The sequence below is a fragment of the Pavona decussata genome, unplaced genomic scaffold (genome assembly GCF_977016875.1).
Source record: "Pavona decussata unplaced genomic scaffold, jaPavDecu1.1 SCAFFOLD_50, whole genome shotgun sequence".
Taxonomy (NCBI): domain Eukaryota; kingdom Metazoa; phylum Cnidaria; class Anthozoa; order Scleractinia; family Agariciidae; genus Pavona; species Pavona decussata.
In genome coordinates, this window is record NW_028145472.1 from 1,169,742 (window position 1) to 1,187,500 (window position 17,759).

At 36.9% G+C, this 17,759-nt stretch overlaps 1 protein-coding gene across 2 annotated transcripts in view; it reads right to left on the reverse strand.

Moving 5' to 3' along the window:
* The window catches only part of LOC146481442 (solute carrier family 68 member 1-like), a 27,558-nt gene continuing 9,799 nt past the window's right edge, over positions 1 to 17,759 (reverse strand). Inside the window, exons 4-17 of one of the 2 annotated variants that reach the window (XM_085108548.1) lie at positions 12,026 to 12,135; positions 10,490 to 10,565; positions 10,320 to 10,383; positions 9,254 to 9,383; positions 8,239 to 8,310; positions 7,292 to 7,320; positions 6,257 to 6,334; positions 4,708 to 4,752; positions 3,428 to 3,505; positions 3,241 to 3,317; positions 2,192 to 2,275; positions 1,503 to 1,611; positions 1,160 to 1,196; positions 1 to 1,028 (exon numbers count right to left, since the gene is read on the reverse strand). In XM_085108548.1, the coding sequence (XP_084964674.1) occupies positions 880 to 1,028; positions 1,160 to 1,196; positions 1,503 to 1,611; positions 2,192 to 2,275; positions 3,241 to 3,317; positions 3,428 to 3,505; positions 4,708 to 4,752; positions 6,257 to 6,334; positions 7,292 to 7,320; positions 8,239 to 8,310; positions 9,254 to 9,383; positions 10,320 to 10,383; positions 10,490 to 10,565; positions 12,026 to 12,135 (1,138 nt within the window). In that variant the 3' untranslated portion in view covers positions 1 to 879. Of the gene's footprint in view, positions 1,029 to 1,159; positions 1,197 to 1,502; positions 1,612 to 2,191; positions 2,276 to 3,240; positions 3,318 to 3,427; positions 3,506 to 4,707; positions 4,753 to 6,256; positions 6,335 to 7,291; positions 7,321 to 8,238; positions 8,311 to 9,253; positions 9,387 to 10,319; positions 10,384 to 10,489; positions 10,566 to 12,025; positions 12,136 to 17,759 lie in introns of both variants that reach the window. The other variant, XM_085108547.1, reaches the window with a different exon arrangement.

The window sequence follows — 17,759 nt, forward strand, 5'->3', positions numbered from 1 at the left end:
TTACAGCAACTTGGCTGACAGCCCTCCAATTTAGTTTGCAGTAATTATTTTATTCAGAATACAAGAGAGATTTACAAAGGGTATTAGTTTTGAACCAAAACCTTATTTAACAATTTTTAAACAGTAACTCTATCGTCTTATAGTGTCCTCAGACACTTGAATACATTTTATACTGATCATTCAAATTGAGTACACTTGCGTTGAATTTTAATTTACTCTGCCAGTTTTATTACCGGCGTTAGCACGTTTTAGAACCTGTGGTTCAACTAGTAGCCGATTAGGCCGGGGTGAAACAAATGCCCGTACCTCTAAATATAAGTCGAATGCGTTCTTTGATTAAAACTAGACCGTGTGGAGCTTGCGTTTATTTAGCTTGCAGAACAGGCGTCATTTTTTGCGTTTTTCATGATCAGGCGAGCGGAGGCAAGCGCGAGGCGAACGCGGAGCACGTGTTTTTTTTTTTTTTTTTGGTCCGCCGTCGCACGTGACATGCGCTCCGTGCTCGCCTCGTGCTTGCCTCCGCACTCCTGAAAAACGCAAAAAATAAATAACGCCTGTTCTGCAAGCTAGCGTTTATTTGGAGTTTAGAAAGTAAGTATTTATTGTTGTTGTTTTTTGTGGAGAGTGAAAACTAATTTGAACGGAAAACGTTTTGAAAACGCATCAATTGATATCTCCGCTTTCTAAGAAAAACAAAGGAACATACATTTTCCAACCGTTTATAAATACGTTAGAGAACAGAACCCGGTGTAACTACTGAAGCAGGTTAAACTGATGTTTTGATTTGTTTGTAACCTTATTTTACTCAGACCTACAGTAACAACGTGATTTTTACCAACAATTACAAAAAACCTAGTAACTTTTAACCACACTTTAGCATTATACAAGTAACTTAGATGGATCTTGTGGCTTTGTAGGTCGCTTCAGAGGGTAAAACTTCCAGACCACGATTTGAACAACAGCAATAAACAGAGGAGTAATACATAGTAGGAGAAACATGGCGTCTAACAGTTGCTCAGACGTTCCTCCTGAAAGAAAGGACGAACAGCCTATTAACAACAGCTTTGAAATGACAATAGGGAGATTAAGAAGCTACTACGGGGACGGTTACCACGTTAATTAATCTCTATGCAAAGGACCTCGGCAATATTTTTGTTACCTGAAATGCCTTTGTCTTCATTCATATGTTGAGTATCCTGTAAAACAAGGCAAAACGAAAGTTACTCATCACAAAAAAACAGAAGTGTGGTTCCGGTAAAAATAAAAGAAGAAAGAAAAAGGAGTTGAGGAATATGAATATGAAAAAAAGTCCAACACGCACTACCGAGAAGAAAGCCAAGGTTCAAACCCGATATGCTTTGAACCTCGTTACGAAAGCGAGACTTCATATCGTGCATAATAAAACTAATTTTCACGTTAAAGGTTTGCATTAATAGCTTCGCTTTCGTAGTGAGGTTCAAAGCAACTCGGAAATGGCCAATCAAGCTTCATGTCTGTGTTACCTTGTATCCATACCACGAAAGAATATGAACCACCATCATTGGCGCTAAAGACTGCGCTGGCTTCGTGAATAGAGCATTGGTGCCAAAAATCATTGACGAAACAGGTGCACTGCAAGGAAAAACATCAATTATTGTAAGTACAATTTATCAGAGTACAACAGTCTGTTCGGCAAAGCAACGGAATCTAAACTCACTCTTGGATGGTTATGAAAAATTAAGAGGGTTAAACCAGTTAGTTACTTGTACGTATTAACTGAAGAAAGTGTTTGCTTTATGTGGAAAAGGCATTTCGACTAATACTCATAAGCCATACCCTCTCTCTTAGAAATACTGTAGTTCGAAAATGACCCGCTTGCATAACAGAGAGTTTTAAACTCAGTAAACCCAGATCTGGGATCATTATGTGTGTTTTTGTTTGCATGTTTGTTTGTTTTTTGCGTATTAACACGTTGTACATCTACTTGGGGCGGCAAAGTACAGCACGGGACAAGGTTTCTTTCGAAAAACGACACAAAAGCAAATTTAGTTGTTGTTGTTTTTTTTTTTTTGGTCTTCAAAACCTTTATTGAGAGCTCTTAATCACCATGCCAGCATAAATAACATCTTGACCAGCATTTTAAAAATAGTCCGGTTGTAATGAATAACCTGGTTATGTACATGTAGTCTCATATCAATGCTTTCTTGCTTACTTTCTCCGGTATATATCCATGTCATTATCAATGATATCGGAAACAGATAAATTGAATAACGAGAATGTCGCATCCGGGAGAGAGCTGCAAATAAAACACAGTGTTTTAGAAACAACGTAAATGAAACACTTCGTAATAAATGCTCCCAACTGTAAAAGTAAAACAGAGTAAAAGTACATGCAATGGTCATATAATTTGCAAGTTTTATAAATATCAACCAATACTCCGCAATGTCATCGATGGCATCGAACGGGATTCCAACTCGTGACCTCTGTGATGTCGGTGCATTGCTCTACTAATTGAACTATCAAGCCAACTGGGAGCTGGTCACTATGTGAATTCGTAATATACGCCATAGCGGTGATGAGATGAAAGTGAATATATGAAAGGCATATATATTTGAAGTGCAGATGAAAGAATGAATAAACGAGAGGACATTGAAGTTATGTACTACGCAACTTAATAAGTAGGCCCCGTCAACACGTAGATTTTTTGTGTTTGAACGACGTAAACGATCTCTGTTAACGGATATTATCGAAAACGCCCGCCAGAGTGGATAAATTTGTAAACGCACAACAATGCACGTTTATCTACTCTCGTGTGAACGACACAACTTGTAAACGCTTACGTCACAGAGGATGTACGCATGCTCAGTCAAGATTTCATGGCAATTCTGGCTCCCAGGCGGCCTCATTTTATTCTTCAGTAATGCATTTGTGACTTTTCTATATTTTACGTGTGGATAGGCGTAAACGATATGTTGGGGGATCATCATTTACGTGTGGACAGAAAACTTTGTATACGTTTACGAACGTAAACGTATACGTGTGGACGGGGCCTTCAAGCCAGATTTGGCGGTGGGGACACCATGAACCGTGTAAGCCGCGACGGTAACTGGAAGTTGCAAATCTTCCTTTTGACGCATTCTAATGGTGACTGCATCTGTAATAAAGCCACTGGTACCAAAAAAAAAAAGCGCTTAACCAGTCGCTAGCGGGATGCAAAGACAAGCGGAGTGGCATTGCTGTAAAATGGTAAAACGTTCTTACTTGTCAATGATAAGAAACAGATAAAGCACCCAGATATTATTTCGTCCAGCCAAAACCATGATAATTGGCAGTGAGACCTAACAAGGTAAAGGAGAAATACAAAATATTCAGTAAATATATATATGGAATTCTTTTGAATATGGCTTGAATATGGTAGATTTATGGAACGATATTCTGCAATCCTTACCTTTATATAGAATGACCATAAGATGAGCTTGTAGGAGCCAAATCTGGCCAATAATGGACTTGTCACCAAAACAAGTATCTAACAATTGATCGACAAATAGTAATAAATCCACAGACTACCTGTGAATACATTTGTATTTATTAAACGTTTCAGGTTATGACTAACGATTCTATTAGCTTTCCTAAGTTTGCCAATATTTCACTTTTATTTACAAAGCAGCACATTAACTTAGTCTCCTACGCAGCAGTTCTAAGTGTCGTCACGAAATGCTCCCCCCCACTTGCGTGACGGCACTAAGAACGGCTGCGTAGACGACTACAGCCGGCGACGCGCCTGGAGATTTTATACGCCGATCGCCGCAATCGGCAAAAATCGCCAGGCGTGCCCGGTGCAGCGATTGCGATTTTCGCCGGTGATCGGCGTGTAAAATCGCCGATATCTGACATGCCAGATATCGGCGATTAAATTCGCCGGCATTTGCCAAGTGTGCCCGTTCCCGTGATTCTATACGCATATCGCTGCGAATCGCCAGTAAAGTCAACTAATCAGGTTGGGCGATTTTATCACATGACTTTTTAAAACGCCCCTCAATGGAACCCGGGAACAAGGTTGAGGTGCCAAAAAAATTGCAGGTGTGTCCGCATCAATTGGTGCCGAAAATCGCTTGCGATTTTCGCAGGGGATCAAATTCGCCGCGATCGGCGTATAAAATCGCTAGCTGTGTCGCCGGCTTAAGCAGAAGTTCGCTCAAAAGTAATTTGTTGCCCTGGTTGCACCAATAGGACATTTTCACTATGGCGCCATTTTACTACAACTACCAGAATCTTTCTGGTTTTTGTTTTCTCATTCTAATTAGAGCTATTGTTCTTTGCTGTCCACTTGAATTACACAATTTGAATTTGAAAAGAAAAAAAAATGAATTCTGGTAGTTGTAGTAAAGATGACAGCATCATGAAAATGGCTCTTGTTTCTGAATGCAATTCTCAACAGTTTCACTTGCGGACTGTCGTTTGGTTTTTAAAATAGGCTACTTATCTCGCCCAAGAAGACAAAGTCGCAGAACTCGCACCCCCAAGACAACTTGAAACGCAATACCTGAACTGCCCACTGCGAGCACAGGTAACCAAAGCGTAATATAAGAGAATGGAAATCGTTCCATTCTCTTGTGCTTGTGCTTGTGCTTATGCTTGAGTCGTTGCATCGTACGTGTAAACCGGTATGGGCACAGCTGGAATTGACTGATGCATTATGTTATTGAAAAGCAATTTACATGTACCTACCCTTGGTAACATGAAGACAGATCCAGTGAGTAAACTGTACAGTATCTGAACATTAAAACAAATGATAATTTAATTTCTTTACCAATAATAAAATTATACAATGTAATTACACACGGTTCATAAAAAAGTTGTTATAACAATTGTCTTTTTAAATAGGAAAGAAAGAAAAACATAAACTCAAGACATCTTTCCCTTTAAACCTTGCTACACAGAGTAAGTGGTCTTTAGATTTCAACAAGAAGCCTGACTGGCATAATTGAGTCATGAAGTCTATTCTGTAGACAGGGTTCCATTTCAGTATTAATCTATACTGATAAAAAAAATATTCAGTATCTAGTAAGTGACATATTGGCAGCAGCGATTACGGGGATAAAAGTTTATTGGACACCAAAAGGCTGCAAGCTTTCCTCCTTTTAAAGTTGAACCTGTCATGAGAAATAACCCTGTAGTCCCTGGCCAGGAAAGATGGTCACTTTAATACCCCCAGAGATGGTTGTGTAATTAAATTCACTTGTACAGTCGCACATGATCTGCTTCTAATACAGAACTCAGTAGCTGATGAAGGCCGGGCATTAGGTCTAGGGGCTATCCTCCATCTTCCCCTCCCCTCCCCTCATCCCCAACTCCCTTCATTGAAGTTCTGAAGCAACTACTCATGCTTTAAGAGTGACTTGTAAGCAGATGGGTCATTGTTACCGGAAATGGTGGCTCAAAGAAAACTTTGATTACAAGTATAACCTGCAACACTATTGAGGTATGTCTGCAACTAAACATGTTAAAAATGGAATTTTTTAGTGGATTCCACAGGGTGGCTCTTCCATCCACTGTTTCCAGGTTGAATTGGAATTTGGAAATGTTGGTTTTTTGTGGAGGGAGGAAAACCGTTATAGTGCCCGGAGAAAAACCCTTGGAGAAGGGACAAGAACCAACAACAAACTCAACACACATATGACGCCCAGACCGGGAATCGAACCCGGGCCACATTGGTGGGAGCCGATCCTCAGTGCTCTCACCACTGCACCATCCCTGCTCCCCCAGTTAAGTTAACCCTTTAACCCCTAAAGCAAAACGACATTTTCTCCAGATCCAAGACTACAAACTCAATATCCATGTATGATATTGATATACCATTTTAAAGCTACTCATGAGTGTATTTCATAACTGATATAATTATGAATAAGAAAAGTTATGGCTTTGAGATAAATGGCCTTAAAACGCAAAAATTTAAAACTTCAAAAACGCCCCAATCCTTGTGTATATTAGGTATACCCCTAAACTATAGCTTATTTTGCAGGTCTCAACATCTTCATTTATGTGAGAGATGTCTTAAGACCCACAACTCAACCATATCACATATGGGAGGGGGTTAAGTTTTTATCCTTTTAATGATTAGATCTTCACAAGACTATCTTGATGTCAAAAATTCATAGAAATTTGTCAAATACGGACAGAGTTATGGCATTATGTGCCAAATGGCACTCTTAGGGATTAAAGGATTAAGCTGTGTTTACTTAATAATTTATCAAAATTATAATGTTTAGCAGCTTACTGCTGGAATGGCGTCAGATCCTGTGAGGCGCTCAACAAAAATCAGGAAGAAGTTGCTGCAAAACGTGACGTGAAAAACCTGTGATAACACAAAGCATAAATTTACATACATCATGTAACTACATTCAGGAAATAAAAAGAGTTTTAAGTAATTATTAGTATAAAAAATAATTGAGGAGATTAACGAGCATTCAAAAATTCATTAATAATTCATAACCCCATTGACCTATCAAATGGTTGATAAAACATCACATGCAGTGGTTTAAAATTTGATAAAACCTCCTCCTGATTAGTATGCAGTGTTTCATGTTTTTCTCATATGCTAATTTCCAATGTTCACAAAAGCATCATAATTATGAATTCTCTCGACACATGCCTTTCCAGGAATGTTTTTGAAGTCGTTCAAAAAAACTCACGGCAGTGACGTGTTTTATCGGGTCTAAACCGTTTTAAATCCTGATAAAACACTGCTGCTCATGCCTTAAACATTACCGGTACTTAATGTCAGTACAAGTAAAATTAAATAAATGCAGTTTATGTTGCAAACATAAGTGCAATTTATGCTCCAATTAAACTTTGCGAGGTATGCATATGATTATGACCTGGCAACACTAATATAAACATAAAGAATGCTTTCAACCCTTTTAAGCCCCAATAGTGATCAGCATCTAAATTCTCCTTACAATCTCCCTACTTAATCATACATACAAGACATGAGAATAACGAAAATGATCACCAAAGGACATAATACTTAATAAATATTATTGATATTAATATGAGCCCTTCAAAAAAGAAAAGAGCCTGAAAAACCTAAAAAGCATAAATACAGCCACTAACTTTAAAAGTAATTAAAAAGCTTGTGATCTATAGAATTCTAATATACGAGTTTTGAAAGTCATGACTGAGTTAAGATCCTTTATTTCCTCAAAGAACATCACAAATAAAGAGCTAGTGACATTCCTGTGCAAAAAAAATATATATATTAAATAAATAAATATAAAACAATGTAAAGAAATGTTATTTAGTAATACGCTACCTGGAAAAAATTCATTGTAACAAAGCAAACTGCAAAGAGAAAAAAGAAACCATCTAAAATTATGTGTGCATATATCCTGGTTGTTATGTTTACAGATTATTTCACGAAATTAACTTAAGAATGTGCTTTCTCTTTAAATTCACTAATCAGGGATGGCACTGTGGGGAAAGCACTAATGCCTCCCACTGATGTGACCCAGGTTTGATTCCTAGACTTTGCGTCAAATGTGGTTTGAGGTTGTTGTTGGTTGTCATCCTTGTTCTGAGAGGTTTTCTCCAGGTACTCCACTTTTCCCATGTTCTCAAAAACCAACATGTCCAAATTCCAATTCAATCTGGAAGAGTGTTTCCATACTGTAGAGAGCATTGGATCATCTTGTCATGGAATTATGGGCTATGATACAAATTTGTTTAAATTTAATTTTTTTTAAATTTAATTATGCAAAATAAATTAAATTGAATCCCTCCACTAGGAAACACACTAGAGGATTTTTCTGGCCCTGAAACTTAAGTCCACCATTAACAATTATAGTTGTAAATATAGCATGTATATTGTTAGTATAGTAACAATTGTAGGTATTGTAAGTAGGGCTTTGTATTGCATTTATTTTATTATGTGTCATATGAGGTTGATAAAAATCGTTTAAGAAAAATTTATTTATGAAGAAATCATATCTAATTGTGTATAAGAATGATGTTTTATTCAGTGAATGACAAGGCGTACTCGGGAAAAGGAAATCTGAGTGCTCCTATCAGGAGTCGAACCTAAGACCTTCTGATTACTAGTCCAGGTGCCCTACCACTGAGCTACAGGAGACTCCTGGGAACTAAGGCCATTAAACTTGGTTCATGGGACAAAATAATTATTGTGAATACTCACTTATTAACATATTCATTACAGATCGTAAATATAATTATAATTAAAATTGATTACAGATGAAGTTATACCAAAGCTTCTTTGTGTAAGTATTTGCTTCATCAATGTGAAGAGAGGAACTGCATCTTTTGATGTCTTCCCATCTGAAATATTAAAATTTAATTAATTTTTACACCCTCATTCAAATGTTCTGAGTATAATAATATTATTGCTCCATAAAACCAGCCTTTTGTGTTTCTCATTGTGAAATCTGTTGTGTTTTTCTTCAATAGCAAGTCTACAGATGTATATCGTTGATGTTCTATCATGCTATTGATCATATTTATTGTGACATTAACCAGGAACTTGGTATATATGGTTTCACCACCCTAATAAAATAATAAAATGTACCACGTAGTGATAAAAAAAAAAAAATTACTATTACTATTAATGGTATTTATGGTATCACGTATGGTATCAGGTAAACACCCTATACCCTCCCTAGATTAAGCAGTCAGATCCTAATGAATAAAAGATATACTGTAACTACAGAAAATGTTATATAGACCACAGGTCCAGGCACACAATAAGGTTTATACTCCAGTGCGCAGTTCTCTTACTAGAGTTTTTAATAAGTGCCAGATCCTTGAATAAGTACTTGTAAGTATCCCACATCTTTAAAGTGCCCAGAGCTGCTATGCTAAAAAGCATGTTAACTGTGAAAGCGCCCATGCATTTTCCAACAGCTTAAGCTGCCCCTGTAAGTTGGTAAGTTTTTGGCATTGAAACTGCTTGACTGTCTGACTGCATGGACAAGATTCTATTAAGTTGCTACAACTGAAAAAAAAAATTGTCTTTTTTTTTGTTATTATTGACAAGGTGCTTTTACACTTTTAAAGTGTAGGTGTAAGTGTAGAAAAGATTGACTGGAAATATTATGTTCCCTATCGTTTCTAACACATGTAAGTATCCTGTATTCAAGAAGTATGCAGTTCCCCCCCCCCCCCCCCCACCTAGCCTCCTTTGCAGACGTTGTTTGTGTCGGTCCCATTCTCTGCAAAGGTGGCTACCCCCCACCCCCAAGGCAATATTGAATCTTTAAGGCACCTTCATTTGATGTAGTGCTACTGGTGGACGCCTCCACAGCAACTTGTACATTCATGCCGGTGTACCTCATTAACAACCAACTGAGAAAAGCAATGGCAACACAGACGGCTTGGAATGACTTAAAATTACTCTGCTGTTAACAAAATAAGCAAAATACATATAATATAAGATTGTAAAGAAGATAATGAATATTAAACAACTTATTGAAAATAGACTATTAACTACTTCAAGGTTTTTCATATACATGTATATGTGCTAATTTACTAAAAAGTGTCCACGTTGTTGCCCAGGCTGCCCTGCCTACGCTCTAATAATTATTCTCAAAAATCATACTTGAACATTATAATTACATGTACTAAACATTCTCATAGAAGCAACCTTAAAAGAATATCCTACTTCACTCTGTCACTTATAACTGTACTGTTGTAATTTAACTGTTGCTCGCTAACAAAGTTTACTTTGCTTGCTCTGACAACTCAAGTTAAATCTACTGTATATTTAAAAAGTCTGTTCAGTTATAAGATGATGACCATGGACTTGTATTGTTTGGGATGTATGAAACCACACACTAATAATAATTAAAATCCATTTTAATTGACTTTCTTTTGAAACTAAATTAAAATAAACTAATTTAAGTTAAATATTAATTTTGTCTTGAAATGGCTTGACAAATATTGTACTTGATTGCACTGCATCGTAATTAAGATAAACATGAATAGTACTGTTATAACTGCACAGTAACTACTATTGTACGTTGGCTGTTTCATGAGTTTTGAATCATTTTAAGATTGCCCTGTACTTTCAAAGTGAGCATAACTGGGTTCACTTCCAATATTACTATTAATTAGCTATACAGTCGAACCTCTATAATACGGACACCAAGGGGACAGGGATAAGTGTCCGCATTATAGAGGTGTCCGTTTTAGAGAGGTAGGCTTTATATGGATTTCGGTCTCTCAGGGACCAAGTGAACTGTCCGTAATAGAGGGGTGTCCGTAAGGAGAGGTTCCACTGTGTCTTCTTCACTAGCTGTGAAAAAATCTCTTTGTAAGCAAACAAAACTTACCTCATTCGTGTAAACACTTGTACTGACTAAGAGAGCTGTTGATCCAATTATAGATGCCACTTGCCTGAAAAATAATTGATATACATGTAACATTAACTTTAAAATGGTTTTCCCCATCTCACAAATTATGTGCAGTTCCAGCAAACAACAAATATAGAAGACTGACTCACGAGTATTTGAGAGTAGTCTGTCTTTCTTCTTGTTGTGTTGAAATCTCAGCAAAAAGAGCACACTGAGCAAGTAGCACTGTTTAAATAAACAAACATCAAAATTATATCTGAGCTGAGGTTTTCTCAGGCTTGATTTCCATCCCTACTTTGGGTACAGTTTTCCTCCCCAAGAAAAGACGGCTGCAGGCACGTGAGCAGCCGAAATTGATGTTGCCTGCTCGATTCAGGCAGGCAAGTTTCTCATTGGTTGAAATTGACAATACCAAGTTCATGCATCCAGCCGTCTTTTCGGGGGTGAGTGTGTGGGCTCATTGCCAAATAGCGGCTGGTAATTGAGTCTAAAAATTTCTTTATAATTTCTGACTTATTTTATTTCTAGTACATAAACTGTTTGTGAACCTTCAAGTTCTTTTTCATTATCGTTTTCAAGACTAAGAAAAAAATATTATTTTTTTAAAATTTTTACCTAGCTGTTTAATATATACAACTTTAATTAATTAAAAAGAAACACCTTCTGATACTACTAATCCATGAATTAATATTCAAATAAATTATTGCCTTTAATTTATAAGATTTTTTGTCGAGAGTGGATTTGACAGAAGGCATTTATAGCACCAAACATAGCAGATTAGAAGATTCACTCAAAAACTGAAACAACTTATCCATATCTATTAATAACAGACTTTAAACTCACAACCAGAAAGACCAACTTGTAGCTATTAATACAAAATGTTTTGGCTCAATTTTTATATCAGTTTAATTCAATTGAAAAAAGAAACAGTTTACTTTTTTTATCCATTATTATTGTTATTATTATTATTATTATTATTATTATTATTATTATTATTATTATTATTATTATTATTATTATTATTATTTTTTTATTTTTTTTTATTTTTTTTATTTTTTTATTTATTTATTTTTTTGGATCACTTGAGCCAGTTTATATTTTTTAAAATGGTTTTAAAATAAGTTCTATTCTGTAAATACATGTAGTGTTGCTCTAAATATTAATTCTGGTAAATACAACTGAATTTGATAAGGACAGCACTACTGTATAACATTTTACTTTTAATTACATCCATTTTGAAATCAATGGTGATCCTTGGAATCTGATTGGTCCAAAATGGTGCAATTTGGTTGTTTTTTGCTCTAAATCCCATCCTTTCTTTAGCCCATCAAAATGGAAATGAAGTAACACAAAATTTGTGTTACTTTGTGTTAATTTGTTGTGTTAATATTCTATTTAGAATATTAATATTGACAATGATACTCTGTGATTTCAAAATGGATGTAATTAAGTGGTAATTGAACTTCGTGTCGTGCAATTTTGGTCTGAAATCATACTTGTGATTTCAAATCAAACTCGCGCTGCGCGCTCATTTGATTTTGAAATTACGCGTATGATTTCAGACCAAATTGCACTCCACTCAGTTCAATTACCAATATTAATTAGGTTCTCCTGCTGCACAGAATTAATTTTGTATAAAAGAACTGACAAAAACATCATTACTATAGTAACTGTTATACATGTACCAAAAGTGAAGAGTCCATCATAAAAACACAGGGATGTCATAAGATGAAGGCCAACCACCCAGTCACCAGTGAAGCCAAGCCAAGTCCAGGGAAACCATGGAGACAGAAAGCTACATGTAGTTAAGAGAAAGAAATATGCATCAGTTACGCCTGTTCCAAACGTTGTGCCACTGCCATGCCGAGCTTAAATCAATTTGACCCGGCAGTGGTTTCAAACGTCGAATTTAATTCAGTCACATCAAATTCTAAAATATATTAAATATAGAAAACGACAAAATTAATACATTAAAGAAAATTATTAATTTGGTTCGGCATGGCAATTGCACACCATCTGTAACCAAGTCACACGGCACAACAGGGCCTGCCGTGCTACTGCCATGCTAAATAGTCGTGCCAAACTTAATTCAGACTGCCAAACTAAATGGTTTCAAGCATCGTGCTACTGCTGTGTTTAAGTCTAATTTAATTCTTGAATTTAGTTCGGCACGGCAGTAGCGTGACGTTTGAAACAAGCCTAAATAGTATAAATCAGGAAAGATGCGAGCAAGAGAAGTTACTTCTGGTATACTAACAGGAGAGGCGGGAGATACTCAATCAAGTGTATCACTTCCATAAGGTTCCCAGGTGGAAATCTTATTAAGATCTTAGTAAGATCTTATTAAGTTTCTTATCAAGATTCCTATTAAGAATCTTATTTAAGAATCTTACAAGAATCTTACAAGATCTTGTCACAAGATTCTTACAAGATCTTACAAGATTTTTACAAGATCTTGTAAGATCTTATAAGATTCTCACAAGATCTTAAAACATTCTTACTTAGATCTTACAAGATTTTATAAGATTCTTACCAAGATCTTACAAGATTTCATAAGATTCTTACCAAGATCTTATAAGATGTCATAAGATTCTTGCCAAGATCTTACAAGATTTCATAAGATTCTTACCAAGATCTTACAAGATTTCATAAGATTCTTACAAGACTTTATAAGATTCTTACCAAGATCTTACAAGATTTCATAAGATTCTTACCAAGATCTTACAAGATTCTTTCCAATATCTTGCAAGATTTCTACAAGATTTCTTCATGTGTTTTTCTAAGATATCGTCAGGATCTTACCAATTAAAATTGTGGAAAGTCTTGGGAGATCCATAACCTGGATAAATTGAAGGGCCAAGATTTGATTTTGTTTTCCAAGCAAGCTGCAAAATAGGGAAAAACCTGAAGTGTATACTTAAATTTTCTTTTTGGATTGCCCTGACATTTCTGACAATGACCTACACTGGTTCATTCAAAATTAACTAGAATCGTGTTCCTGAGAGTTTGATCACAGCTTGCTTACAATACAAAATCTATAGGTACCTAGAAACTGACTTGAGGTGGATATGCTCATAGCACTAAGATTCAAAGGATGGGCCATTGTTAAACCATAACCAACAAGAAAATTATGTGTGATAACCTTTTTATTGCTAAATCTTGGCTATTGTGAAATAAATTTACCACAACAATCTTCACAAGTTAACATGATGGAAACTTTCATTGACTACAATGCCATATACAGCTTTTTTACAAGGCATATATTCAAGTTCTTGTGATGCATGCTCACAAGATCAACAGCACTATAATTACAGTACCGCTCGAAACTATGGGACCATTTGCACGCGGTAAAACCTCGTCTTTGCCGAACGTGATTGCCGCGAATTCACCGCGGTGGGACGAAAACCGCAACCGCGGCAAAGACGAAAGCAACCGAAAGCCGCGGGGAATTAGACGCGGCAATGCCTCGGTAAAAATACAATAATGACTAATTACTATTGTCAGGGTATTGTCAGACATTATCTCACCTTTCATCCTAAAGAAGCCCTCAAACAAAAGAATTTGTAAAGACTCACCGAGTCGGAAACCGAACGACCGATAACATTTCGTTTGGCAGTCACTGACGAAAGTTTCTTTTCTGCATTTGGGACATCTTCAATTTTTGTCACGCTAAAGGCAATAATCACAGAGCAAAAGACATAGTTTCAGTTTAATTCTTGCTGTTTACGCCACATAGTCAAGAAAGATATTCTATTCGTTCGATAAACCTCCTGATAACCCTTCCTACTGATGTAAAGTGCGCAACAAAGTTCAATCGAAATAGCGACGCTGAATTCAAAATATGCAATCGGATTTCAGTACGTACGCGGAGAAAAGCAAAGTGAAAATCCCTCCAAATGTATTGCCAATGTAATCCGGATTCGAAAAACTAAAACTTAGTAATAGATTTGATTCGGTATCGAGTGTGAGCGATAAGATCGATTCACTTGGGGCAAACACAAACGCGGAAAATTATCGCAACGCCTAACGTATTTCTATTACTATCTACTTTGGATAAAACGAAAACAGCAACTTTAGCAAAATTGAATAGCCCCTTCCGATGTTTTAAGAGCCGTCCTCTGTAAATATCGACTATCGTCGTTTGGACGAGAAAAAATGAAATCCCTCAAACTTTCTCAGAAGAATGGTCTATATAAGTGATTCACATAAACATAACTTTCAGCTCGCTTCGATTCGTATTTTAGCTGTAGTGCGACCATCTTGGTTTTACCGATCTGAGAGGGCTTTCGGCGGCCATTTTAGGCCACACTTTTAAAAATTTGCCTTTCAAAGAAAGCGTTACAAATTCGAACAAAATCTCATTATCCGAGACAAGCAAATGTTTGTTGTTGTGTTGAGAAGCTTTTTTGGAAATTTGATCGAAATCTGATTTTTTTACAAAAATTTTAATTTCTTCCCTATTGAACTACTCTTCAAGTGCCAAAAAAATGGCCGACTTTAAAGGAAAATATCGCTAAAGATACATCAGTTGGCATCCTAAAACAGCATCCTGGTTAAAGAGCAATGTCTCGTCTGTAAGAATATGCAATAAAATTTTTGGGCAGTTAAAAACAGAAAATTATAGAAGAAGAAGTTTTAACTGTACTTTTGTCAACAAACACCGCCTTCGTAATTAGCATAACAACATGAAAATAACGATTTCCTAAGAAACTAATGATAAATTCTACTTACCTCGTGAAATATCGAGAACTAGATATTTCAAAATATATCAAATTATAGTTTCAGTCGGATACAGACGCATTTTCGATGATTTGTTGTGCGAAATCACTGTAATACACCGCAGGTGTTAAAGTGAGTTCAATTCTTCAAAGTCCGTCACAACCATCGGCCGAAAAAATTGCCATCCGCCCCATAAGCTGCCGTGTGCAAGGTGTCAAATATTTCTTTGTTCTCCTTAATGACCAAAAATTCTTTCAGCAACCATTTCTAAAGCCTGCTTTGAACTGGAGATTCTCGTCAAGAAATCGTTTATGTTCCGTCGACCTAATCCGCCGTGATTAAACAATGAGATTGTGTTACAGAAACGCGCGCACATCCAGACGGGCTGGGGTGGGGGCGTGGAGGAAACAAAAACTGGAACAGCTCCTTGATTTAAAAAAAAAGGGCCATTCAAGATTACTATTAAAGGTATGTTATGCATGTCGGGTACTAAGTAGGAAATTGCGGTCCCAGAACAATGTGGAATATGATAAGCCCTTGTGCTCTGTTTCTTTGGTTGGAGCGTGGGGGGGGGGGGGGGGGAGGGGGCAAGTAAAACACTAATTTACAGCATCAGTTAATCGTTGGTCTTCTGTTTATGGTTCATACATGTTCACAACTATCCCAAGCTTACTGACAGCTATATATTTGTAACTGATTAGGTAACAGTGAGAAAGTTATATTCACCGGCACGTAAAATTAATATGAGGGTTTGTATGGGAATACATGCAAATAAACAGCTTACATAGAATTCCAATAAAAAGCGACTTACCTACTTGTTTTTTTGTGTGTGTGTATTACACTTGCCTGTTTGTGTTTTGGAACGTTGTCATAGGGTTTACCATTACGAGGACTTGGAGCCAGAAAAACTACTAAATCTGAACATCGTTGGAAATGCTATATCAAATGTTACGAAGCGCAACCGACTGACAAATAGGGCACAACAGCTAATAGTTAGTGGCATTTATTGAGGGTAGCAAAGGGTTTTTTTGCAACGCATGATGGCTAATAAATAAGCAGCGTGACGGGTGATGGAACCCGTGCGTGATGCGTGACTGGCATCACAACGAGATGCGTGATTTTCTTTTTTACGAGCGCGTGACGCGTGATTTACCAATTAGATTTCCATGATAACTGAACTACCTTTGACCTAAAAGTCACGATAGACAAGAAGGGAATAAGACAGTATAACGTAGGATTCACCTTTCAGGGTACATTCAGCATTTTTTCCTACAAGTAAGTCGTCTTTATACATGTATCTCTCAAAATCAATTAACACACAATCAATCTAAGAAGATGATGCATGCAATACAATTTTCAATAATGCGTCCTCGAATAGTTTGGAATCTTACATGATTAGCTTAGTGCACTTACTTACGTGATGCGTTATTGCTTTAAAACGGTTTTCGGTGATGCGTGATTCAATTTAACATTAAACGTGATGCGCGATTGATACTCCCCTTCCCCCCTCTGCCACCCTCTTTATTGAAAACCCATATGCCTTAAATATTTGTTGCTGCCCTTTTGTTTTTACATTAGATAACTGCATGAGCCCGAGGCTCACGCAGTTAATGTCCTGTTGAAACGGAGCTGCATGTTTGCACAAGATTGCTAAACAGCTGCATGTATGCTGCTTTCCACGATCTTGGGATATTTGTATTATACTATGAACTGTGTAAAACTCGCGTTGTGATTGGTCTAGAGGAGTGAGTGATTAGAGTATAGACGCACGATTGACGTCACCGAGTGGTGTGACCAGCGCACGTGATCAGAGTCTAGAGTCCAGCCAGAGCGACTGGTCAACAAAGTTTTGCAAACTGTTTTTGCAAGTAGCGGACAAACACAGGCAAATTTTCTCAGGAAAGGAAAACTGTTCAATAAAAAATTGGACAAAGACCGTTGAGAGTGACCTCAACCAGGATAGGAAAGCTAGAACTTTGTTGTGACGTGAAAAGGAAGCAAATATTTGTCGAAATATGTCGCCGATAGAAATCCGGTAATGGCGAGTAATCGATTACAAACCGCAGTGAAGCGACTTACATGAAGTAATATTTTGAAATCAGGATTTCCTTCTGGAATAAAGGTTAGTTTTGAAAATATTGTTAGTGAATTTTTTTCGGATTATACTCTAATTTAGAAGATCAAAATTGCATGTGTGTAGTAGTCCAAAACTGAGTTTGCTGGAAAGTTTTTGACTCAGCTCAGGCGGCGCGATGCTCGCTCACGAAATGTGTCGAAATGTCTTGGTTATTGTATAAAACAAATAGATTCCATTTTGCCGTGGTTCTGTACTCTGATAACGCACAGAGGACGTCAAAACGTGGTGAGAATAGCAGTCACGCTACTCGCCTGCGGCTCTTAGCGTTCTTCTTTGTTCTCACCACGTTTTGACGTCATCTGTGCGTTATCAGAGTACAGACGCACGGCAAAATGGAATCTATTTGTTAACCCTAAATCAAAATATTCGCACATCATGCGAAGCATATTTACACTTAGCTTTTGAACGCCGTTTGACGCATTAAAGGAACAAAGGTTGAATGAGACATAAACAATTGGGTGTATTAGCTGCCAGTTTCGAGAATATTTGTTCGGGTTGAAGAGTAGGCAGCTTGATCCTCAGCGGCACTCGTGTCGATATGACAACGTTCCAAAACACAAACT